The following is a 27,433-nucleotide window of genomic DNA, read 5'->3' on the forward strand; positions in this document are numbered from 1 at the left end:
GAAAAATATAAGTAGCCTCACTAATAAAAAAAAAAAAAAATCGTTTTTCTTAACAAAGTGCTTATGAACATGTGTCATTTATCCCACTTATGAAAAAAAAATTCTAAAATATCTACAGAGAACCACAAAACATTATCTCTAAGATACCACCCCTCAGGAAAGGGTCTGATGAATTCAGACCAAGTGACCACACCCTCTTGACAACAGAGACAGTGATTAATTCTGAAGGGGAATTTTGTAAGACTCATTTTGGAGAAGAGGAAGAGATTTCATGTATGTAAAAAGCTTACTATTAAAAGTCATGTTTTTATAAGTCATGTATTCAAACTGTTACCACTAATATAAAAAAAAGTTACAGTGATGTCATAAGTCACTAGTAACACCAAGAAATAGGCAAAGATTTCATTATGGACAATGTAAAAAAAAAAATCTTTCAAGAATTTTTACAATTCAGAGCGGGCTTGAACTCAGCACTCTGGAACACTAAAGCTTATAGAATAGAAATTCATACATAAGAGAACTAATGCATTAAGGTCATCCCCTTACACTCTGTCAAGGGACTGACGTCAAGCTAGTCCTTTGAAATAGTCTGATGCCACTTCCTCCTCCAATAGCTGACAGAGTTCTCAGTTTTTTCCACTACGTATATATCCTAAATATAATTTTTAAAACAAAAGATAAAATAAAGTATTAGAAACACCATTTTGAAAAGCCTAATGAGCACTTTCATTGTTAATGATATATGGAAATGATGATTAGGAAATAATGATGATGATTATTATAAAAATACACAGCACTTCAGCACTCACCAAACCTGTTTTACATATCTTACCTAAATTGATTCATCCCCCCCAAACCAATGCCTATCCAGGTATTATTATTCACGGTCTACAGGTGGGGGGACTATAAACTAGAGAACTTAAGAAACTTTAAACCTGATTTTATTCCTTCAGAGCCACACCACAGAGAGGAAACACCAGGTACAACCCATCAGACTTCCAGACATTGCAGGACATAGCCTATTCCAGATAATCAAAGGACCCAAATGGCACCAGCAGGGCTGGATCTTCTTTATTCTAATTTGTACTGTGTATATATGCAGAACAAATGAGCTTAGAAAGATGCCCAAATGCTCAAATTTTGGAAAAAAGCAAAACAAAACAAAAAGATTAAGAAATACTGAGATACACATTTATGACCACTGAAGTCCTAATACATCCCACACTCCAATCATGGCTCCTGCAACAGTGAAAAAAATATATGGTAGACTCAAGTCTTTATGGTTTGTGTATTAGAACCAGTGTTTTTGGTACTGGGTCTTCAGTGCGTTCATTTTAATAGAGTGATAATTTAGTTAAGAACTTTGAGGACAGAATAGTACTCAATGACTGGTTTAGTACTGTTACTATTTTTAATCATGAGTTTATGATGTTCTTTTAAGCATAATACTTTAAAAAGATTTGCTATACTAAATCATTTCATATATTCAAGGGACAACAGCTTATTCTCATAAAATACCTTTAGTTTAATATTACAGCTTAAGAAATCAACTTATGATGTCATTTTGAAAACCCTCCCACCAGAAAGCAATGTGGGAAGTTAAACTATTACGAGTTAAAAAGAAGGATCTACAACTTCTTATTTTGTTTTCTTTTTAAATTTTAAAATTAAAGAAAATGTCAACGTATAAACGCTGTCATTTACAAGTTATCATGATGACATCCAGGGTTACTGTCAACTATTTTTGCTTACCTGCTGGGAGGCACACTAAAATCTTCAAAGCAAAAATGAAGCAGTTGGATGTTAATTATATGAATCGATAAATTGCTAAATAGTTCTTGTACTAAGAATTTCAGAACAGCTCTAACAAAAGATACTTCATGATACTGCGTTACCAATATGGACTTTTAAAAAAGAACATTAACACCGAGGATATTAAAAGCATGGCTGTAACAAGAATTATTTTAAAGTAAGTGTGATAATGTAAAGGAGAAGAAAAACTTGATAGGGATTGATACACAGCAACTGTCTTAAAACTGGTCATTTAAGAAAAATATATAAACTTCAATTCCGTGAACATCAAAAATATAGAAAGTAAGCACCGGCCACTCAAAAAAAAAGGGGGGGATTCATATGCTCATAAAAAGTATTGAATTATAAAGTTTGATTTAGGGTACGTGACTTTCTTCTATTTTATTCATAGATTTGATTGAGAACTGTACATTCGACTCAAGAATGTGTAACATACTTCAAACTATCAGAAATAACCTTCAACAGCCCCTTGAAAACTCTGTATGAAAATGTATGTGACTGATTTCAAGACTAATAATACTTTTCTAATTAATTAGAAAAAACCCTACTCCTTTCGTTATCTCAGTTGGCAACAGTCTCTGCAGCTTGCACCAGGATCGCAAGCGAATAATAAGGTTTGGAGATGAGTAACCGCTGCTAAGCCATCTCGGGATCTGGCAAGAGGAAACCAAGAGCGTCAGAGCGAGCAGGGCAGTGACAAAGAGGAAGCCAGGGAGAGACAGGGAACGAGTTTGTGGCGAGAGGAAACCGAGCTGGGAAGTGGGGAGCGGGGCGGGGCGGCCGGGGAGCCTCCCCGCGGCGGAGCCGGGCGGGCAGCGCGGGCAGCGCGGGAGGCGGCGGCGGAGGCGGGGGACGCGGGGGACGCGCGAGGGGACCGGGCGCGAGCGCACACAAGTGCTTCCGCAGGACTTCCTGCGATAACACGCCCACAGCCAGGGCGCTGAGCACGCGTGGTGGCTGCAGCAGGCCCCGGAGCTCCCGCGAAAGCCGACGCCACCGACGCACGCACACACACATGCACACACACATGCATACACACATGCACACACACACACATGCACGCACACACACGCACACACATGCACGCACACACACACGCGCACGCACACACATGCACGAAGCTCCCGTGGTGCTGCCGCAGCCGCCGAGGCACGGCCAGCCAGGGCAGCCTTCTTCCAACACACACCCAGCTCACTCGCACCGTCGCTTCTCCAGAACCAGTGAAACGAAAATGGAATCCTATTTCCGTGACTCATCTGCAATGCTGATTTTTTTTTACTTTTTCCTTAAAACGAAAAGGAAAAAAATTTTCAGAAATTTTATGCTTGGGGTTTCATTTTCGGACTATACTATCCACGAAAGCACACTGGGTCTCTGAATGCTCTCTCATAAAATGTAAATTACTTAAAAAAAAAAAATCCAACTGCGACAAACTAGCTAATAACTGATAAAAGTTATTTGTGTTAAGGCTAACCCAAACTAAGCTTCTGCACATAAGCCACGTCCGAATTCAACGCTGTCAAGACCCCATTTGGAACAGGGGTATTTCAGGAGTGCAAATACATTCAGAAACACGAGGATTAACAGGACAGCACCACATCCCATGTCTTTCAACAACTTCCCTTTGCAAGAGTGAGCTGATCACAGCCTTTTGGTTGTAATGGAGCCAAGAAGGGGCAGTTACTTAAAATAATAGGTATCTTTTTTTTCTTTTTCTTCTTATTTTTTTTCTTTAAGAGATTGTAGATATTTTCACAGGAAGAGCAGAAATTGGATGTTCCCTGGATTATTACTAAAAACATTTTCTAAAATGTCTCATATATGAAGATGGTTTTATGAAGGCCTCAGAAGCAAGCAGATTGGAACAGTGTTAATATGGAAAAGTCACCTAATCTTTGAAACCCTGTTACCACCCTGGAAGATACAGCAACTCAACCTTGCTCACCTACCAGATGAGAAACAGTGGAACCACTCAGGGAGCCTCAGGTCCCAACCAGACTGCCTAGGTCAAAATCCTGATTATCCGACTTGCTCCCTTTTGTAGCCTAGGTAATTTATTAAACTTTTCTAAGAATGAGTTCCCTCCATTACGTAAAATGAAAAGGAGAGCATTTTCTTTCTCAGGTGAAGCCAATGTACTTAGCAGCATGTTCAACAAATGTGAACCATGATCAGTGTTTTGGGGTGACCCTAGTAGATACAGTCTCTTGATAAGGAGCCTTTCCCCTGTAAACCCAGCTCACCTACAGCCTGTGGTTGCTCTCAGTTTTTTTCAGTGATGGGGGTTAGCTATGCGTCCACCAAATTCAGTGTCACTACACGTAGCTCATTTCTATGCAAATTGTGTCCAGCCTTTGGGCAAAGTTTGCATGCCCTCTGCTCCCTGATTTTCAGAAGTGAAAACACTGAGCCTGACACGTTTAATAATGTCCTCCTTCCCATCGTTAAAGGGCACCACACAGCTTTAGCAGACAGGAAACCAGCCCTGCACACATGCTGTGCAGCTGGCAAATACAGGCATCTTCAACACCATCCCCTCCTACATACAGTCTGATAAGGAACATTTTAATGAAGCCAAAACATACATTTTCTGCCTCTATTTTTTGCATTTAACAGACAGGAGAACCGGACAGTCATGTCAGGGATGGCAATAAAGAGATTTTTAAAGCCACCAAGGCTACCAGAACAGCAGGACTAAATTTTGCCTACTGACTTTCAACCAAAAGTACGTACCCCTTCAGTTGTGGAAAAGTAGAGAGGATTTAACACACACACACCCCACTTATTCGCTAAACTATATTCTTCAATAAATCTCTCCTATTGTTTCATCCATTTGCAAAATTCAGGAAAACATTAATTTTAAATATCCAAGTATCTCCTTCAAAGGATTTCTAAAGTTGCTGATAGACAAAGGTGACATCAGAAAAATATGTTTGAAAAATCTGTTTCGCTAAGGTTTCTTGGAAGCTTTGGAATGTTTTATTTTGAAGGAAGAAATAGGTAAATGCAAGCTCTACAAGTAATGAACTGGCCTAGAAGCAAAGAAATTCATTAAAGAGAAAAATCTCCCTGATTTCTTCATGGTCCCATGTCCATACAGATTTGGGAATACAAAAATAGCAACCCTTAATAATTTTTCAGAGCTGCTTAAAATAACATTTAGGTGCTTAACAGAATCACATGTTAAATCAATTGGGATTTCCCAATTCTCAGATAAAAGAAGATTTTGAGGTTTTTTTTTTTTTTTTTAATGTATACAAGTAAAACCAAGAATAAGGTTTTAAAAAAAATTAAATAAAAAAAATCAAAATAGTTCCCAGGCTTCTAAGATATAATTAAAAGTGATTAGTAAAAATCAAACATTCACAGAAATCTCGTGCATCCTTGTCCCAACATGGAAAAATGTCTCAGTGCTATTATTCGGTTATCACTTTACAGCCCATCTCTCAGGGAGACATGGATATTAAAAAGAATAAAGGGAAGTCCAATATCCTCTCACTGCTATAAACCTTGGTGTAACAAAGCAAGATTAAATATGGTTTTGCTCAGCTCCTAACAAACCATGTTCATCAATATTTTTGTTAGATCTTCTGAAGGTCAAAATCACCCTTACCCATTAGCATCCAAGCCCTGGACCTGCTCACAAGTAACTTTCATGCTAAGACCAATACTCAAGGCACTGTCAACCATCAGAACATACTTGGGCTGAAGTATAATCAGCACTTGGAAGTTAAAAACTGCACATTTCTGACTCATGACCTTAGAGCCTAACATCATTATCTTTAATGTTTATCATCTTGCATCTCTGATTACTTCCCAGCACCTCAGATATATCAGTACAGCAAACTAAGGAAGTCAATGTTTTTCATTTTTCTATAGTTTTCATATGTATTCCAGCCTCCCCCTACCTCAGTTTCCCACTTGGTTAAATGGCCTTCATCAATAAATTGCAAGATTTGAAGGCACACTGCAAACTACAACATCCTAAATCGTAACCAGGAGTATTATACTTTAGGAGCAATCCATTAGGGCAAACTTCAAGCATCGTCTTGGGCAACACTCAATGATCATTTTCCTCTCTGAAACATTAACAATCCAATTTCACAATTTTTTCAATACCTGAAAGTCCTATCTATATTTTGCCAGCTAAAGCCACCTTCCCTGTGTGACAATTTAATGCAACATTTTTGAGAACTTCTATATCCTAGGCATTGGTAAAGAGAACAAAAGTGAATCCGGTGTACTCTCACTCTCCCCTGGCTTCAAACGTCAAGAAGACTCAAATATGGGCTATATACCAAAGCCACAAATATATGAGAGCAAAAGGCAGGCATGCTTAAACCTAAATGAGTGGAAGTAAATGACTTCAGGAAGAAGTACAGCAGTCTCTATTCTGAGGAATAGTTAGAATCCCTATAGTTAAGGTTGTATGAAAGGCATTCCATAAAAAGGAAAGAATATGAATGAAGGTCAATTTGGGACTATTAAGGACTGTATGGAGGATAGACCATGTTGTAATATAGATAGAACCGGTAAACGGAGGACCGATCAAATAGTCCCGAATGCCAAGCTGATGCTGATAAGCAAGTTTATAAGCAAATACTTACGGGGCGGGGAGGCGGGGGGTGTGTGTGAAAGCCACTGATACTGCAACTCCAAGCCAAGGTTAAGTCTAGAGGTGAAGGCTCGGGAGTTATTTCATTTGGATTAAAAGCTGAAAGCATAAAATCCTCAAAGAAAAGTGCAGAGATTAAGAGGAAATTCAAGGACAGACAAGAAAAAGCATGGCAGAGATGCAGTGCCCAGAAGCCAAGCCAGGAGAGATGTTCAAGAGAATGGCTGGCAGCATCCAATTCATCTGAGAACTGCAGTCAGATGGAAAGACCACTGGGGCTTGGCTTCCACCAGGCCACTGGTGACTCGCACACAGCAGTGTCAACAAGCGGAGAAGCCTCGGCAGATTTCAAGTAGTTCAGAAATAGAGATTTACGTGAAACAAAACACACGTTCAGGCATTCACAGTTTTCTCCACTCAGAGGTTATTTTTGTATTGCAGTAGGTTTACCTTTTATCTGGAAAAGAATGGGTTCCATAGCTGGCTTAATAACATTTTAATTAATAATCTCAAAAAGCAACATTTTGACTTTGTGCCATGCCGTATACAAGATGAAATTCACCTGAAAATAAACAAAAAGTGATATTCTGTTTTGTTTTACTATGATTTTTTCCTAAAATTTCAAAGGAGCTGTAATTCAATATTTCTTGATTATTGCCTCAACTCCATCCAGTGCTTAAACCCTAACTTATCCCTTCAGCTTTGCTCGCCGTATTTTAGCTATAGAATTGCATTTGGACTTTTCCTAGATTCCAGGAATGGTTTATAATCAACAATTGGATTATAATTCAAATGGGCAGATAATCCCATGTAACTATCATCTATAAAACATCCAGGATAATTTCTGTTCACAAATATGTGCCATGAGAACATGCATAAAACACAGTTTAAATAATATCTGCAAAGGAAATTACCAAAAGTAGGTGAATACTTTGGCATAGCTGTTATTCAAGGGAAGTAAAAAAGAAAGCTAAGTGTATACCGATTTAGCAGGAAAGCAAATCCCTTATTAAGTGAAAATAAAAAATAAAATACAGCAACTCATCCGATGTAAACCTTATCTGGATGTGACCCATATAAAAAAACAAGGAAAAAAGTGCTTTTTGATAAACAAAGCCCAAAGTAAAAGCTGTTTTGCTGAGTTTTTGACCTACAATGCCAAGAGCACATGGTAAGGTTCCAATCTCTCAAAGTCAAAAAGGAAAAGAAGGATTTGGTACACAGGAGGAGAATCAAGTAAAAAATAAATAACAGTAACAAAATTGTGAAAGAAAAACTATGGCTAGGAATGCATTGATAGGGATTCCTCTGGTTCTATAAGGCACACATCAGATAATAAATGATAATTCATACTTGGGGGGGGAATAAATTCAGCTTTATAGAGATAACAGCCATAGAAAAAGGAAGGAAAAATTAGGGAGGTAAATATGAATAATGGACGTTATCAACCTTTCTTCATTGTGCTCACCATACCAAGAAAAAGATTTTGTGTGGAATGATCAGGGCAATAGTCAAATGGTTCCTTAACCCAACATTTTAGAAGAATTGATTTTTAATGTTAAGGATCATTTCATAACTTCCTGATCTAATTGATTATATTGAACTGATGATTATTTTCCACAAGCAAACTGTTTCATTTTAAAGGAAGAAACGATTTAAAATTATGTATTTCACTTGAAAGAACATTAACGAAATAAAACCACCAACAACACCACCCCCAAACAAAAAATAAAATAAAATAAAACAGAAAAGCCTGCCTTCTGGCTAAGAAACAGAAAAGAAAATGAATGGAAATGAAAATACAATATCTTCTTCAACTTGCAAATCAGGATGTAGTAGGTTCAAACACCGACTGTGGACCAGCCCGACGCTCTTTCAGGGCCTGACGCATCTCCTGCTTTCCAAAGTCACTTATAGGAGCTGTCATCTGAAAGAGCTTGGAGAATTTCTTAGGTTCAACGTCTTTCTGCATGGTATTCACCACAATTACGTAAAACCCAGCAATGGAAATGACAGTAGCAAGGTGTAAATTTCACTTATGGGGAGTCTGCATCTATCCTTTAGATTATACGATGTAACTATTGGAACCTAAAGATAAGAAGAAGAAACAAGAGACTTAAGTAAAATCCCTGGAAGTCTAAGAAGAAAGGGAATTTCTACCTGATTTTCCACATCAACAAAGTAAGTGATTAAACGAGCTTAACAATAATCAATTTTAAAAACATAAAAGTGTATCTATGTTACAGAGTAAGGTCATGGTTAAAAATGGAAAGTGTATGGTGCCCCATGATCGCATTAATGTACACACTATGGTTTAATTAAAAAAAAAAAGGAAAGTTGAAAAATTCTAAAAGAAAAATAGAGGCATGAAATTAATATTTTAAAATTTTCCATTTGAATCTGAAATTTATCATTCAAAAGACAGGCTTAACAAGAATACATTTCAAAGAAATGAGATTCATTTATGTTTCTTTTGTTAATTTATTTTTATAAAGGCTGAGGAATTTATGTAAAATTCCATGAATGATTTCTCAGCCACATTTTAATAACTAGTTGCACATTTCAGGCCTAATCTCACAGATGTCGTCTACAGTTTTTAAACCTGTCAAGGGATCTAAGGCTGTTATGAATAAAGAATAATACAATTTCCTAGAAGATAAAGAAATCCTTAATTCAAATGGACTAATTTTTAAAAATTGGTCTCTATATGCATAAATGTTGGAGGTATATTAAGCTAAAGGGAAGAGAGTAATTCAAACTAGCTCCTTATTAATGATCATTTCATAACCAATTTTTTTTAGCACCAACCAGATTTTATATAAGTGAATCCAAAGAGGTTTCTTTTGCTAACGTGTTTGAAAGAAACATTATGCCTTAGTCTTTGCACTAAATTTTTAACCTTCTGTGATAAACTTCTAGACATTTCATTCCCCTGTCTTCATAAGGTATTGATAAAGAAATAATGTGAATAAATCAACTGATTCTTACAATCATCAATTTCTCACTGTGTACTAATAAATGATATATTATTTCAATTCTCATATCTAAATGCAAAAGGTAAAATAACGATTAATGAATTCAAAATATTAGGCAGATTTCCTTAACCAACATCAAACCATCTAGTGTTTTACATATATATTAAGATGCTGACCAGACCCAAGTTTTAGTTCAGTCCTTTATCTAAGTAGATGAAAGACACTTAACTTGATCTTTAGTTTTCTCTTTTGTATTAAAAAAAAAGACAATTATACTAGAATTGATAGTAGCTCAAGTTCTATCAATCAAAATAAAATATAACCCTATCTATCGGAATTAAAAAAGAAAAAAAAAAAAGAAACAAACAAACAAAACCAAACTTGAATAGCAGACATTAGACTGACCCGCCAGCTCAAGTTCAGCCATTGAGAAAAGAAGTCCTTTTCTGGCCAGTGTCTACTTCTCCATAACAACAGAATTTTAGAATTAGCTCAAGGCTAGACCCATATCCTTTTGTGGGAGGCAGAACATTTACACTTGTGCACACACAATGTGTACACCAGCAGAACAGATAGGGGCCAAATATTATGGCAAAATTACAGAAAAAAGAGAATTATCTCAAAAATTCAAAGAGAATTATCTCAAAAATTATCTTACCACTTACTCTACATCTGAGCTCCGAAAGGTGATTTAATTTACTTTTCTGTTATTTTTTTATACATGATTTTATTAATATACCCTAATGAAATAAACTGTACATTCTGTTGGACTCAGAAAGTTAGCTAATATTTTTATACAATCATCTTTTGTCAAAATTAAGTTGACTCATTATTTCTACAATTGTGTTTATGAAAATAAACTCCTATTTTGTCTTACATTAGGACAAGATGAAAGAAGCTGTTGAATTCTTCATTTTTTTGTTTGTATCTAGAGGCTTTGAAGGAAATCCAGAAACATTGTCCTGGCTCTTCTACTATATTCCTAATGGGCAAATTTTATAAATTATACTTTGGAAATAACACATTAACATGATTTGAAATCATCACATTACCCTAATTCCACAACATTGCTGTGATTACACTGGAGCAAAGGTTTTGGCAAAACATCACGGGAACCAAACAAGGAGGTGGTTGGTTGAAATGCCCACATTTCTACCGGGGGAGACACTAAAATACTATTAAATACACTCAAATAGAAAAGGGAATTATGTGCTCTCTCAGAGTTAACTCCATAGTTCAGGCAATAGTGTGGGTGAAGTGTTAGAGATAACTAAGTTTGCAATTTGGTATCTATTTCTTTTAGAGGCTAATGCATTTATTCCAAAGGATACTTTTAGAGAAAAAGTCTTTAACATATTTGTCCAGAACTCATACCTATATATGGAAACAACCTTATTTGTAATTATAATTTAACACACTTAATGGCCATGTAAGTTGCATTTAATTTATGCAAATTTTGAGCCCAAGGCCTCATGAAGCATATATAACTCACATGTCTACTGACCTACCTTGACTTAATAAAACACTGTGGCCCCGAGAAAAGTCCTTTTTGTCTAGTGCAGCAGTCAATATATTACAAATGCTGATCACGTTAAGCAAAGCAGTCATCAGCAAAAATGAAAATAAAATAAAATAAAGTAAAATACAGGTGAACCAGAGAACGTTTTCTTCATACCAAAATGCCTTGACATTAAAATATGTCAAATTAAAGTATCCACTAAACACAGGTTTAATTTTAACCCTATACATGGACAGTTGTTTATGTTTTTTTACTACTTTTGAAGAATTCCACAAAACTACCTTAAACTGATTCCAAAGCTGGTATTGTTTTTTCTTTTTCCTTCAATCAAATTTTGAGATGCAAAATGCATATCTAAGTGAGAAACAGCTACATATCATGTAATTTATACCATATAATTTTCAATTAACTACAAAGAATAAATACTGTATGATTTCTCAACAGCATTCTTTTTTGAAGTAAAAATAAACAGTTATGATTTAATAAAAAATAAATAAATAAATAAAAGTGTGAAAATGACATGTGAAAGGATTTTCCTCTAGTGACTCATTAGAAATGACCAAACTACCTTATCACAAAGAAGTGTGACACACATGAACAGAATTCACTGATCTGTTAATTTCTGATGCATCAAAATGAGATTCCAAAAAAAATTCAAAATGAATGTACAATTAATTTGTATTTTATGAGAAATAGCAAGGATTATATAATAAGAAAACCCTGAAAAGATGAAATACTTCTTTTTTGAAAAGCTGTAATAAAAACAAAACTAAACATTTCAAAATCAATGGACTTCAAGCAATCCAAGAGTATTTGGAAAACATTTCTCTAAAAGCCAATCCAGAACCCAGGATGTCAATTTGGGAATAATGGAAGCATGTTTCGTTTTAAAAATCTAAAACTTTTTAAAGACAAAAATTCAAGTTAACATCCCAGTGATTAACTCTGAGGCTGCTTAGCCAAGAACAACTTTCGGCACTTAAAACATAAAACTGTCAGTTTCCTCTGCTTGGAGACAAAACATACAAAAAGCAAACATTCACTGCTATATTTTCCTAGACATGAAAGATAGAACTAACTCTTATAAAAGGTGATCATTCTGAATATTTCCACCTATTATGATATTCATGCCATAGTGCCTAACTAAAAATGAGTTACCAATTCCAAACCTCAGAACTATCCTTAGCAGATGGCTACAACTCTACTTCATGTTACTCCCTAGACTTTGATGGAAATACAATCGTTTATCGAACAACACTAGCTCAACACACAAATATGTTCAGCAGCCTGGGCTTGATGTTATTGAATATGAGCTACCATAAACAACAAGTAAGCTCTTTACCAGAGATCTCAAAGGGTTGATAACATGATACCTGCCATTCTACTTCTTCGGAATCTAAAACATACTAATGGTGAGAATCTTTTCAGTACTCTTATTCCCTAAATCAAGATAACATGCATTTCAAACATCCTTCATGATTGAATGGTCAAACTCATGTTTATAAACTTGAAATACGGAGTTTGACAAAGTACCGGGTAACTAAAGTTCACTTATTTTTTTTCTTTGTTGCCAGAAATGTATCAGTTGTTGTTTATAATTATGTCAAAATTATACCACAATTTTATTTAATTTCTTCCAATGCATTTCATCACAGAAATGGAATGGCACAGCCCTGTTCAACAGCAAACAATAAAACCAAATTACTATTTTATAGCATATATATAGTTTCTTCCTCTTCTTATACTGCTGCCCCCAAATATAAATATTATAAAGAAATATAGGTAAAAATCCTACAGATGTCACATTTTTTCACTAAAAGGATACTAATCCCTTACTGCTCCAAAAACTGAAATAATAGATATCAACCTGGGAGTGTGGGGGGCAGCAAAAGGAAAAGAAAAATATACGGGCAGGGCCTGTGGTTCAAAGGAGTTAAGACGCCAGCCCCATATGCCGGAGGTGGTGGGTTCAAACCCAGCCCTGGCCAAAAACTCCAAAAAAAAAAAAAAAATAGCCGGGCGTTGTGGCGGGCACCCGTAGTCCCAGCTACTTGGGAGCCTGAGGCAAGAGAATTGCTTGCGCCCAAGAGTTTGAGGTTGCTGAGAGCTGTGACACCACAGCACTCTACCGAAGGTGATAAAATAATAATAATAAAATAAAATAAAATAATAATAAAGTTAAAAATTAAAAAAAAGAAAAGAAAACTATACTAAAAAGTGTGGCAGAATAATCCAGAGGAAGCATGCCTGGTCTCAGGCTAATTTTCTTTAGCATCCTAAAAATCAAGGACATGATCTCTGCTTACTCTTCTGAAAACCATCCAGAAGATTTTCAAAAGGAAAGAATTCTAGCTGTGCTTCCAAAAGCCAAATTCACTTACAGGATCTCCCACTACTGAGCGAAAACAACCCAGTAGCGCCCCAGAAGCCAAAGAATGCGTTTGGTCACTCACGCAAAACCAGAACGACGAGTGTGACCCCAAAGGGTTTATCTAAAACTCCCAAGTACCACAGGCACAAAGGCCAAAGTTTTCTATGTCAATGATATATAAATAAATAAAGCCATATGCAGCCATGGTTGCTTAAGTTATCATGGATTGTACAGCATCCCAGTCCCCCCTTCTGTTCAGAGATAGATATAATATGTATCTTTTTAAGAAGGAACAAAACATGAAAAGCAAAATGTGAAAAACAAAAAGGAAGAAAACCTGCTATCCATCCCCTATTCTCCAGTTATAATCAGTATTGGTCTCATTTTTAAAATATAGTATCGCCAATGACACGCTAAATCAAACAGGAATGAGAATAACATGTGTGGTCGTAAGTAAATGTTCACAATGATACTCTGAATGATTCTGGGAGTAAAAAATACATGACATATGTGTACATGTATGTACACAAATATGTGTAACACTAAAGAGTTAAATGTTTGGCACAGTGAACATTCAAGATTATGTACACAAACTCATACACAAAATGATTATGTTATGATTTTTACTATTAAACTAAATCCTCTAAGTGACAGCTTTCTGACTTAAATCTTACCAAAGTACAAAGGAAAAATAAAATGTACTGTAAATAATTAGGGCATTCTTTCAACAGCAAAAATTGTCTGAAATACAGGACATTTAAAAATAGAATAAACTGTGATGGGATAAAGTAACATAAATAGTTTGCTATAATTAAGGTTGAGATGACGGGGAGCATCTTATGGTAATTTACCCCATATCCAAAAAGTGTAAAGCAAATTCATTCTAAATACCAAGAAGCTTCTCTTACTGTTTGCTTATAAATCATAGAAAATAAAATTTTACAATACCCATTACTTAAATGTGTTTACACCAGCCACTTGTACCTAAATTATTTTCTAAAACTTTCCTAAGTTTTCAAAACTGAGGAACACATTTTGCAATAATCTATAAAAAGGATATGATTCCATTGACAAGTTATAGACAAGTCTTAAACATCTTCGTTCCTATTTTTTATTTATAATTTAAATTCATCTATTGACAAAAGTTCAGCAGCCAAAATAGAAGAGACATAAGGTTTTAAAAGGTCTCAAAGGTATATCAATAAATAAGTGATAAACAATTATTACTAATATATATCAAAAATATAATCAAATTAATATATATTAAAAATTAAACTAATTGATATTAGTTTCAACAATTCAACTAATATATATTGAAAAAAGTTAGTAATATGGGCCTTGATTAAAATGTATATATGTAATATACACATCTATTTATAACCAAACTTAACTTACATCAGTCGTATAGTATCTCTTAAAAGTAAAGTGAGCTAGAGCTTTTTTTCAAAATACCGAATGGTCTCAAAAAGTAAAGCAAAAACAAATGCCAAACTATTTCAGGAACTCTTATATGTTCAGATCTACTTAATGCGTGCAATATCAAGAGGAAAATGGGCTGCCGTGTTTATTTCAACATACTGCAAAGCTAAACATGACGTCCAGATAGTGACATCACCGATTAGGCAAAAGCAGAATTTAGTGTTTAATTTGTTTTGCCCATTCATGCTCTCGTTATAATTAAATTAATCTGAAATATGTGTTGGGATGCATTAAGTAATTAAAATGGGCAATACAAAGACTAAAGTCATTTCAAAAAATACACAGTAGGTTAAAATTCCATGGAGTGCCTGTAATGCAAAAACATTCTATACGAGTCAGAATATATGTTCACGTACACGTACTCATTTAGTTAATATAAAGTCTCAAATTCATCTGATGCACTTATGAATAACTCAGAAGAAAAGGCGAAAACTAGATTGGTAATACTTGATCTTTCTGCACATGAAGTGTGTCATGTAATAGACAAATTAGATTCCACAAACTAACTTCTGTCATATATTTTTACACTATTTATAAGTGTCTCTTATATTCTATATATGGAGAAATTAAAATCGCAATTCAATTCACATGAGTTCACAGAAAGACATAGTATAGCATCTAATCAAGAAGCACATGTTATATTATGAGTGTTTATTCATTCGTAAGCTTTATACATTCTGTCCAAATTCCACAAGTAAAAACAGCTCTGAGGCAAAATCCTTTTGATCTCTCTTTTTCTACAGCTAAGATACTTTTAGTGTTAAATAGCAGTTGTGGTGTTATCTGTCATCCTATACAATATTAGGTTCATTCCTGGATATTAAAATACTCAATTTAATATTATAATAATATTAATTTCTAAAGTTTGGGACATATACATCACATAATGTAAATAAAGAACATAATGTTCTTTATAATGCTATATTACCCACTATCATAAATGCAAAATAACTAACAGATAAACCTATTATTAACGAAAATAAGAGAACCGTGCTCTTTTCAAAAAGAAAATAAAAACTAAACTTGGACACTTGTATATTTCCTTCTAACACTGTCTAGTACAGATGGCTTACACAGCTGGCAATAAGTCACTTGTTTATTCAAGTTTTAAATAAATTGAATATGTAAGTTAACTTCTGACTTAAAGTATGGGAACATTTTCCAGAGCCTATTTTGGCTGTATGAATTACCTAGATACCAAAGTTGTTGTATTCTGTTGCTTGATGAAATAGGACATACAACAACCTTCAAAACCAGTATGACAAGCCTGGCAAAATAGCATCACATTTGGGTGACGCACAGAATCCATCACCCTAGGGAAAAATGCACTGGGTCACAGTACAGAGTCTTTAGATGTTCCATGTTATTTCCACATAACGTTTTGAGATGATAAAATGGTCAAGTATAAAGTGCCAGCCCATCAAATGATATATGCAAAAACAGCAGTGTCATTTAACTGCTCCTCTCCACAGAATGGGACTCCTAAAAATGACTTCAAAAACACTTCTTAAAATACACTGAAAGGTGGCATTTTGATTTATAGGTTTTTTAATTCTTAAAAATTCCTTAATAAATTCAGAGCAGATATAAGTATTACGACAATGATGGATTCATTATGTTTAAACTCCCAGACTTCATTTTAAACTTCTAGACTTCATAAAGGAGATCACGTAGCTCCTTAAAAGATTCATGTTTAAAGGGCAGAGTTCATGGGTTAGCATATTAAATTGCACTATCAAGGCGTAAGTATTATTTGTCCATATACATTACATATATAAAACACACCAAAAAAAGCATGCAGATAATTCAGCAATAACTTCAAGTTAATCCAGCAATCCTGGATCCTTCAAGCATTAGCAAGCATGTACACTGCTAGGATTCGTCTCACATTATAAGTATCCTATTCCTAACTACTACACAATTACACAAATCAAAACGTGTTACCTTTATTCAAACAATCCTGCTGTTCATTATATAACAGAAAGTGTCATCCTCAATCTCTCAGGAACCAAGATAGTGGTGGATTCTTGGAGCAGAGGTGGTGCAGAATGGTTTGAGGTGAAACCGAAACATATTGTTTAAGTAAACCTTCAGGGGAGGGCATCATATGCACAATTGATGGATTTCTTTTTTTTTTTTCTTTTTTGAATCATCATCATCCCCTAAACCTCCCCCAACCCCTCCCTAATGCTTCACAGTAAACAAAGGGCTGATACTAAAGGATTGCAACTGGAAACACCTCCCTCTGCCTTTTTTTTTTTCCTTCTTGCTAAACTTTATGAATTTTCCCTCAGTTTTGGAGCAACAAACCAGCATTTATTAGACAAAAATGTAATGACAGACACACCCTATACCCATACCTTGAAATGTATGTTGGAAAACTTTGTACAAAGTAAAATAAATCCAGACTTACTGTAAGAAACTCCCACGATGCTGGTGTGACAACATCTAGCTTATTAGGTTGCTCAAGGTTTTCCTAACAAATCTTAAAGAAGCAGCAAGCAGAGAAGGAATGCCTCTGGTTTGAACTAAATTCTGTAGCTCTCACAAGAAAAACTGAGAAACACATGAAGTAAATCAAAACTGTCAAATCAAATTTCTAAGCAGAGAATACTTCAACTGGATGGCCTGGAATATGCAGAATGCTTTTTATGATAATTATAAATGCCTAGAAGACTATACCCTTCCTATGCGTAACAATTTTCAATATGTATTATTTCTTAAAAGCACCCTAGGTACAGAAAAAAAAACAACTGTCAGGAACAATTTTAGGGTACAAAGCAATGTCCAGGACAGAGAAATTTAAGATTGAAACCTCAGGAACAATTCTCAACAGAAACGTCGATACAGTACTCAGTCCTGACCCATCAAATGGGGCTGGCGGAGGGCCCCGTCTCAGGGTAGAGTATCTTTCCCGAAGGAAGAAGACACCAATCTTTTTGCCCCCTAAAAGGATTTTCCTACTTGCCAGCTTCTGAAGTTGCCCTGATGTCAATCTACAACACCAAGATGTCTCTTAATTGGAGAAAGTTCTGTTTGCCTGTGCAAAGTCAGAAAGAGAGATAATGACTTTTTTTTTTTTTTAAGGAAACATAAAAATACTGTCTGATAAATAGGGTTAAAAAATTATCGTCTGAAGTTGTAAGTAAAAACGGAGCCGCTGGTGGAAACACACGGACCCTTAAAATTAATGCTTCCAACCCAAAAATGCATTTTTGTAAAGTTTCATCTATTTTCTTCCCTCTGCACATAAAAATGATGGATGTCACAATTAAACTTTCCCATTTCAGGCTCCTCTTAACAGGTGTAGCATTCTTTATATAAACATATTCATTGACCTGTGGCCATGAATAACCTTAATTAATTAATCTCAATTGAAACAAAAACAAATGGATTTGTTTCCAAATAAAAAAGAAATAATACAAGCAAATACCCACTCTTCTCCAAACCCCCCAAACTGTTTAAGTTACTGTAACCTGAAATGCACCAGCCATCACAAAGAGCAATTGGAGAAATCCAGCAGTGCTCAGCAGGAAAGATTTTTAATAACAGATTGAAAAACAAGAATAAAAATAACTGCATCAACAGAGCCTTTCTTCCTCAAGCCACAAGCCTGTTCTTACTTTAACTTAAAAAAAAAAAAAATGGCATTTTGGCCACCAAAACCAATCCAGAACATTATTAAAAGTTAAAAGCTACCAATTACTTCTGTCTGTTCTTTTAAAGCAAAGTTTGGCATTACGTCAGTTGGTTTAAAGAAAACAAGAAAGAGAGAGAGAGAGAAGGAGAGAAAGTTTCCTGCTTGTATAAACTAAACCACCAGGGAAGGTGTCTGGCCACTTGTAAAGTATTTACTGCAGGTTTTTAAAGAGCTAGAAACATTTTAAAAATTAAGTTTTTTTTATTATTATTTTTAGTGAAACATACAGAAGGACGACAAGCGTATCCTTAATGTCTTCTTTAGAGTGTTTCACTGTTACTGCGTTTAGGTGATAGCTTTTAATCAGGAAATGATTTCAAATGATGCTTCAAATTTGAAATACATACATAATTTCATCTTTGTTTTGCTACTTAGATTTGTGCTCTTGAGGAAAATAAAGGGAGGAAGAAAACAAACAAAAAAAATAGACAAAGTTGCTCTAATAGCTACTATACTTGCAGCTACCAGTTAAGCTTCTGCATCTAACTCATAACAATTCAAGTAATTGTGACTCAGATCCTTCTGTTAACTCAGTAAAGGAGTTTCCCTAAACTCAAAGATCTCTCTCTAGCCTAAGTGTCACATTATTAGGCCCATCAGAGAACCAAACCAAACACCAACAAATTTTAGCTCTCAGGGATATGAGAACCACTGAGGGATAGGACCACTCAAAAAGTTCCCAACGCAGATCATTAAGATATTATTTCTAACGGTCATATATAATTAATAGAATATTCTATACAATTAGATAAATGGCTTTAGACCTACTTACAATTTTTAAAAGTGGTTATATCCTCTGCAGCTCTGTCTGCTACTAAACTAGTGTAGAAAAAGACTTGGTATTTTTACCATATTTACTTTAATCCACCGGTTAAAGCTTTTAGGAAAGAAAATGTTTTGGTTATTTAAAAAAAAAAAATCTGCTGAATTTTTTACACATAACTGCCAAGTGTGTTAGTCTTTCCTGTACATGACAAGTACCCTTAAAGAACCAGATTAAATATCTACTTGGTAAAAGCTAGAAGAGCATCTTCATATTATATCTAAGAGAGACGCCCCAATTCCTTAAATAATAACTATTACAGAAACAAAGAATTCATTTCTTTCTGTCTGATACAAAGGAAGATGTAGTTATCACACAGTTAAGCCATCAAAGTAAAACCAAGTCTCAACGGGCTGTCATTAGTTTCTCTAAATCTCAATAAACAGTAAATAAGGGAGATAAATAAGTAAGACTCAGAATTAGTTATCAATGGGGTTAGTGGGCACAGCCAGCAAAAGAGGAGAAAAGAAACCTGTTACCTGAAAGCTTGACCAAAGATGAACAGAAAACAAGCCCACAAAACTTGCCTGTTGTTATCAAATTGATTGGAACTTGTGAGCTGCAAAATATGGGACAAAACTGTCTGAGTTTATAGTTTTCTATGCCTGCCAAAACCAGATGCAGACTACCACACTAGCTGTCCTGCGGAAACTAAATTAAGCAAAGGCAAATACCAAGTGGAAAGTTGTCAGTCTGTTGAATGAATGGCTTCATTTTACAGACCAGAGAAATTTTAATAAGAATATGTTTTAATATTAAGCAGTCATTGTATTTTAAGGACATCACTTATTACAAAAATAATAATTTTTCCTTTCAATCAATTACAGACACCTGCCTCTAACTTTCTTAGAGTCTATTTTGTTTTACACACAATAGCATAGTGTTGTGACATTATTATTTTCTGTCAAAGGAGCACTGAAGTAAAAAATAATAACTTTTAAACAGATGCATTATGAAACATGTTTAAAGACCAGTTATCAATATTGATCCAAATTTCAAATTTTAAGTAAAGTTATAGCTGAAAACTATTCCAAGTCTTCTTAAAACTTTCAGTAATGTTTATTTATGTCCACAAAGAAGGTAAAGACAGTTTATTAAAACCTAACACCTTTTGGCTTGTTTTCTTAATAAAATGTCGGATCATTAATTGCCAATTGAGGTCTCTATCTCTGTACACACACATACACATCTAATAATAACAACAATAGTAGCAACATCATGGAAACACTAGAATCTTAAAATCAGCTTTTCCACAGACGCATTCATTTTCCTGTTTTGAAGCTTTTCCTTATGAATGAAGATTTCCTTACATGTGTTAGCGAGACCTACACAGTGGAAATCAGAATAAACCCAGGTGTGATACTTGACTTAAAATGATACAAAAAATATGGTAGGAACACGTATAACTCACTTAATGACTACCATACTAATTTGGATCCTACACTAGTATTTAAATAAATATGTAGGAAATTTTATAATTTTTTTTAAAATATTAGTCATCAATATTCTGAGCTATAAAATCAGCTCAGCCTTCAAAGCTATTATGACACTTTTCTCCTTCCCCTTAATGTAACCTTCAGAGACAAAGGAAAAAATCTAAATAGCAGCACAGACCCTGAGAGCATCTAGAAACTTTCCTTAGGAACTCGCTATGTTCCACCATTTATTTGGAGAGTGTCAGACTTAGTTATTACGTGTGTAAAAGTATTCTACACACACATATCCTAACATATAACAGATATAACAGGAAGTAATAAACATCAGCTTGCCGATAGTAAATAATATTTTGCCAACAGAGTACTAATGAAACTCCAGAATGCCCCTCATTTAAAGAAATCGAGTCATAATGTCAGCATTAAAACTCTATTTCCCCTTCGAGTTTTATTTTCACATTATTAATATCCAGAAATAATCATCCTTATTTTGCACATCTATTTAGCCCTGTTTATATTTAACTGAATCTGGAGATGTTTTCATCCAAGAGCACAGCTTTAAAAGGAAGTTATGAAATCTAAGGAGAGATGAATTCTAAGAATGATATGTTTGACTTGTTAAGATCAAGCACATCATTAATAAACTTTCAGTTAAAGGTAAAAAAAAAAAAATCCTCAAAATGTTGGTATCATTTCCAGACTGTCCTGTCAGCATCATAACTTACAGGAAACGCTTCATCTTCCCATACAAACCCTGTATTTATTCACAACCCTGGCATACAGGGGGAAAGAAAAAAAATGCCCACACGATTTTAGATCTTATTTGTTTTTTTACATTAACTGGTGGAATATCTGAGAAAACCTACAGCAGCCGATAAAACTTCACAACAGTGAGCTGAAGAAACTTCCATTCTCATTTTGTCCACGTCAAGAAGTGGCCGCCCGCATTACTTTCCTCTGCTGTCCTTTGCATTTTTAACTCTGGCAGCCTTTTCTAAATGATCAACTTTTCCTAAAACCAGCAGGAAAAGTAACATGATGCCAGCAAGATCCATAGGTTTTAGCTTCAGAGCTGGTGGACTTTGAAGAGTTCTTGGAAGGTTCCTGTTTTATTTTTGCTTTGAACAACCGAATTTTAGCCAACAAACCAGGCCTAGAGTTATCACTTCTTTGTAATTTTGTTTCAGGCCCTATCTGTGTTTTTCATTTATACTTAGTATCACTCCCAGACTCACTCCTGTTCACCTGGTGCGTTTAACAAAAGTTCCATGAATCTACAAAAGTTCGATGAATCGGCCTAACTTGTCTGCGATTTAACTTCTCCGCTAAGCCTCTCATTTCACTTACCTTCTTTAAACGCTAGCTGTGATTTTCCAAAATAGGATAAGAATGAATATTCTATCATAATTTTGATTCATACTTTCACAGTACCAATTCTGAGGCCTAAAAAGATATGGGGAAGTAAAGTAGGTCCTAAAATTTAAGAAGACTCCCTCTGAAACCCACCAGTCCTTCTAGCACTCTAACTTCAATTGCTTTAGAGTCCTAGGGTCATAAAACAGTTAGTGACTGGGTCCCTGGGGAAAGGGGGAAACACCACCATCCCAGACAGGTATTAACAAAAAAGCTTTCCCAGCCACAAAAACAGCTTTGCACTTCAAACAGCTCCCACCTCTGCCTCACCCTCAAATTATTCCTGGGGTCCTATAATCCTGGAGCTATTTGAAGGGACAGCGGTGTTTGCCTTGGCCTTTCAAAGACGCGTCTCTCTAGATCCCAAACAGGAACTAGACCGAAGGCAAAGCGCCTGTCCGCCTGGATGTCCCACTGCTGTCAGGCCAGTGTCCCCTGCCCCGCGTGACACATGGCGCATCAACCGCACCGCAGAGGAAGTCTGCCCCTTCCTCAGCCCCCACGGAAGCGCCCTGGCTGCAAGGCCCTGCCACATGGTACAGACAGGGCACAGACTCCTCGGCCAGGCTGCCCTGAGACGCTCTGTGGCAGGCGCATCAGGGGATGCGACACTCTTCCTTCTCCAGCCCAGCTGGGCCTTCAAGGGAAAAAAGTTTGAAGCCTGGCTTTGCAAACTCTTCAAAGCCAAAGCCAGTCCTGCGGTGTTTTCCCACTTTGGGGACCGCACGAAGGCCCCTCTTTGAGACCCCCCGACTATCCCAAGTTCGCCCAACTTACTACTCTGCATTCTGGTGCCTAGTCTGCTCCCCCCTTGTCAGGAGACCCCCGAAAAGTTGCAGTGGCGGTGGCGGTGGCGGCCCCTCGGGTCCAACCACCTCCAGCTCCTCGGCTGCGCCCGGTAGGAGAGAATTAAAATCAGCCAGAAAGAGACAGCGAGGGGGAGTGGGGCTGCGAGGGGGAGGGGGCACCGGCCTGAAACTTCTTTTTTTGGCAAATGGGGATTTGTTTTTCCTCCTCCCCGGCGGCTGAACTTGACCCTCCTGACTCCAGGGGCTACTGCAGTTTGAAGTCGCTCGTTTCCAAGGCGCACATGCCTTAGACCCTCCAAAAGGAAGAGAGGAAGAGGGGAGAGGAAAGCAGAAGAAAGAAAGAAATCACACGCGCAAAAGGAAGAAAGAAAATGCATGTGAAACCCGAGAAGCCTGCGCTTGGCTTTCTGCACACTCTCCCTCTGCCTTTTTTTTTTTTTTTCCGAAGAAAGTCACTTTTAATTCCCAGGGCTCCTCGCTCGCGATCGCCCACATTTTGCGCACACACAAGCAGACGCTGCACTGGCGTCGCGGCGCCCCGGGCCCGGCCGAGGGGACCCCGCGCCCCCCGCGCCCCCGGCCCCGCGGCCCGCCAGGGCCTCCCCTCCTTACCTGTTGATTAATCGTCAGGAGCACCCTCGGCAGCCCGAAAGATGGTGGCGCGGCGGCCAGAGCCATGAACCGTCTTCTGTTGTTTGCAGAGTTGATCTTGGATTATTTGGGGGGGGGAGAGAAAAGGTCTTTCCTGCCTCCCCCCCTTTCCCGTCCCTCCCCCCCTTTATATAAAAAAGAGAGAGAAAGAGAGAGAGAGAGAGAGAAAGGAAATAGAACAAGGATGTGCCCGGTGCCGGGTGGGAGAGGGGAGGGGGGTGTTGTTTTTTGTTTAAAAAAAAAAAATAGGAAGGCGAGAGAGCGATCGAGAGGACCCGAGGTCTGGAGAAACGAGCAGCACCAAAAAAGAGATTGCAGTGAGATCGGGTCTTTATCAGAAATGTTATCGCTTGTCAGGACCTCAGTCTCCGCGCATTACGTCAGTTTCAAGACACCAACACTATTAATATCAAAGGAGCCTTCGCGGAGGAAAGCGCCACCCCAGACCGAGCTCCCTTAAAGAGACAGCGCGCGTCCCCGCGCCGCCGCCGCCGCCGCCGCCCCGCCCGGCTCCCGGCTCCCGGCACCCGCCGCCGCCGCCCGCCGGGACCGGCCCCGGGCGCGGCGAGTCGGCTGCGCGAGAACTTCGCCCGAGTCGGAGCGCCGCGAATGAGAGCGGCGCGGAGCCGGGACCAGGCTACCTTCCCGCCCCGCCTCTCCCCCTCCTCCCGCCCCCACCCCCCATGTGTGAACGTGCGGGCTGGAAAAGGAGGAAAAATCCGAAAGCTTGAGGAATAATGGGGTGAAGACCAGGACCTACCTTGAGGGACTGGGGGGCAGGTGGGGGCTGTGCGTGGCGGTCAAACCGATGATTCCCAGACACTCGGAGATGCTGTCGTGAACAATCAGAAGAACTCCAAAAGTGCTTTTACCTTGTCGGTTGTTACTTTCTCTTCTCCCTCCCAATTAAACGACGCAGGATGTGTGTGTGTGTCTGTGTGTCTGTGTGTGCGCGCGCTTGTGTGCGTCCGCGTCCCCTCCCCCCACCCCCGCCCTTTATCTGTGGCAAGAAGTCTTAGGACACCTAGTTGGTGGTCACAGTTTCCCATGCTTTTCATGGCAAGAGGGCTTGAGGAGAACAACTTGAACTCTATCCGGAGTTGGAGAAGTGCGGACTGAGGTTGCTATGGTTTTCTGAGCTGAGAAGCCAGAAGCTCAATGGGTGTTTAAGGGGTACCACAAACTAGATAAAATGGGAACATTATTCAAATGCTCCAAGATTAATACAGGCTGCTCTTTGGGGGTTTAGTAGCAGATAAGCAGCTCTGAATTAAAGCAGGACATTCTATTTCCTACCTCACATCTCCGTATCTCTCATTGTTGAGGAAAAAATTGCCTCAACACAAAGCTCACTGAATTGAGCAGTTTTTTTTTTTTTTTAACTTCTAAGGATCAACAATGCATAAAACATTACCCTGAGAGGATTCAAAGTATAGTAGGTGTTAAAAACTAAGTAAACATTTCTTGGGCGTTTGGACTTCATTTTCTTCAGTTGGGTGACTTTAAGTGGCATGTTTTTCCACTGGTGAAAGTCAGTTTAAACTCATTTTGGGCTAAAAGGAGAAACATCCTTCCTTTTCCAAACTACAAAATGATTAAAATTAGAATTTTAGAGAGGTGCAATCATGAATCTGTAAGCTAACGATGAAGTAATTTTCCTCCAAAATATTTTTCACAAAATGATTCTTTCATCTTTTTAGAACAAAGATGGGTATATTTTCCACTCATGCTTTTATCAGAAGTGAAAAAGCCAATCACATCAAAAAAGTTAAATTGAAATATATGCTTCGAGTACCTCACTCCTTTTTCTTTATGATCTTTATTTCTATTTAATATAGCTGGACAGACAGATACGTGATTCCGTTTTGGAGCACATTTATTCCAGAAGTCTTTTGGTAGCGTGTCCCATACACTCTTTATAAGTAGAAAAGCAATAATTCTTTTGCACTAGAGAAACCAGTCAGGTGACAAAGTTGGAAAAACACAGTTTCACAATGAGACAAACAATATATTCCCTGAAGGAGGGAGAAAACAATGAACCTCATATGTATGGAGTTATTCATATGTTATCATCAATTTAAATTAATTTGAGAAAAGAGTTAGATTTTTATATAAATCTTTCCCTGCGTGCAGGGAAAATTAATATCAAAATCTTCAGTAAATATTATAGTCAGCTACTAATGACCACCTGCATATTTCCACACTGGAATCATTTAATAATGTCCGCCACCAATTTCCACTGTGAAAAAGCATTCATATATTAAGTATAGACCTTTTATTTTCTTTTTAAAGCCATAAATTAACTTGCCGACTTTTATGGAAATATGCACGGTACAGTGAGAAGCATTTTTATTCAGGAACAAAAAAAAAGGATCTGAGTAAAACATTTTTTAGCCATGACTAACTAAAAATGTTAGATTCAATACATTTTGAAATATGTATCCAAATGGTATGACTCTCTGTATTTAAAGGGTTAATACCAGCTAAAACTGCTAAAGTTGGTATCTAAGTGATAAAATCTGAAGCAAGCTATAGCATCTTAGCAAAGTTAAATAGTATAATTTATCACAAGGATTAGTACCCTAATCTTTTTCTGCTCCCCAAGATTTAAGTGACATTTCAAAAGGGGAAGTGATCTTCCTCTCCGTCACCCTCAAATCTAAAGCAATCATCAAGAGTGTAAATTTATTCACATAAAACAACCATTGATTAAATTGGTTCAAAAAATTAAATTATATGCCTTTGCAAGCACAAAACCCTTGAGATGGCTGGTGTTTTTCCACCTGTAATAATACTAAATTTGACCATTAAGTGTACCCAAAATTACATATTATATGAAAAATTAGAGCCAAAGGTCTGAGGGTGAATTATGTCCCTTAATTGAAAGGATAAAGTTACAGTTCAGGTACTGAAGCCAACAAATTCACGGTCACTTAAAAATTTAATGAATGAAGTTTCACGGACTCAATCTTGCTGAAGTTTGCCTGAGAAAAGAAGAATCTCTTCTTGTTACTTTTTGTATTTTAAGTTAGAGTAGAGCAGACCAAAATACTGTCTGTATCAATTCATTTACATTAACCACAAAAGATCTGTAGAGAACTTAATAAAAGCACAAATATTTTCGTAAACTCTTTCAAGCAAATTGCTTATTTATTTATAAAATAATTTATGAAGAAAATTTTTACCTCATGCTTTAGATACATTACATGTGCTTTTGATTGACACAATATGTTTAAGCTCAAAGGCCCTTATAGCATTTTTTAATTCTAGTAGGAATATTTCAAAACAACCAACTAATACATGAGATCATAATTGTTTGACAGTTGTTTTCAATATATAAAATAAGTTACGTATATTGTTTTCCTTGAAATATTTGTTGATCTGTTTTTCTAGTCCTGACATTTGCATGGCACAACTGAATTAGGTGAAATATTAAAGATTTATTTACATTTGTTACCTTCTGCTGTCAGACATATGCAAAGCTCTTCAAACCATTCTCTTCTGCTTTTATTTGCAATGCATTTCTGAACAATAGAAACTGAATGTTAAAATGAAAACTTGTGCTTTTATAGGCACATCAGTAAATGAAAAAATTAGGAGGGGGGAAACAAACAAAAGAAACAGTTTTACTTAAAATAACTTCTATATAATTCTTTGAATTTTAGAATATTCTCTCCTGGCTGGACCACTGATGAAACAGTTCCTTGAGCTTTATTAATGCTTATTATTTACCCAAATGACATAGCATACATTTTCTGTTTTAAACATTTCCCCCCATTTTCTTGTAGTTTATACAGGGGAGAGAAAAAGAGGGATTAGTAGTTGAGCACAAG

At 36.8% G+C, this 27,433-nt stretch overlaps 1 protein-coding gene across 6 annotated transcripts in view; it reads right to left on the minus strand.

Moving 5' to 3' along the window:
* The window catches only part of TRPS1 (transcriptional repressor GATA binding 1), a 260,682-nt gene extending 236,208 nt beyond the window's left edge, over positions 1-24,474 (minus strand). For 3 of the 6 annotated variants that reach the window (XM_053559087.1, XM_053559085.1, XM_053559082.1), the window contains exons 1-2: positions 24,361-24,474; positions 23,562-23,657 (exon numbers count right to left, since the gene is read on the minus strand). In XM_053559087.1, the coding sequence (XP_053415062.1) occupies positions 23,562-23,627 (66 nt within the window). In that variant the 5' untranslated portion in view covers positions 23,628-23,657; positions 24,361-24,474. Of the gene's footprint in view, positions 1-22,917; positions 23,057-23,561 lie in introns of those variants that run through there. The other 3 variants (XM_053559086.1, XM_053559081.1, XM_053559084.1) reach the window with 2 other exon arrangements.
* Between the last annotated feature and the right edge of the window lie 2,959 nt (positions 24,475-27,433).

This window comes from Nycticebus coucang, chromosome 13 (genome assembly GCF_027406575.1).
Source record: "Nycticebus coucang isolate mNycCou1 chromosome 13, mNycCou1.pri, whole genome shotgun sequence".
Classification (NCBI taxonomy): Eukaryota; Metazoa; Chordata; class Mammalia; order Primates; family Lorisidae; genus Nycticebus; species Nycticebus coucang.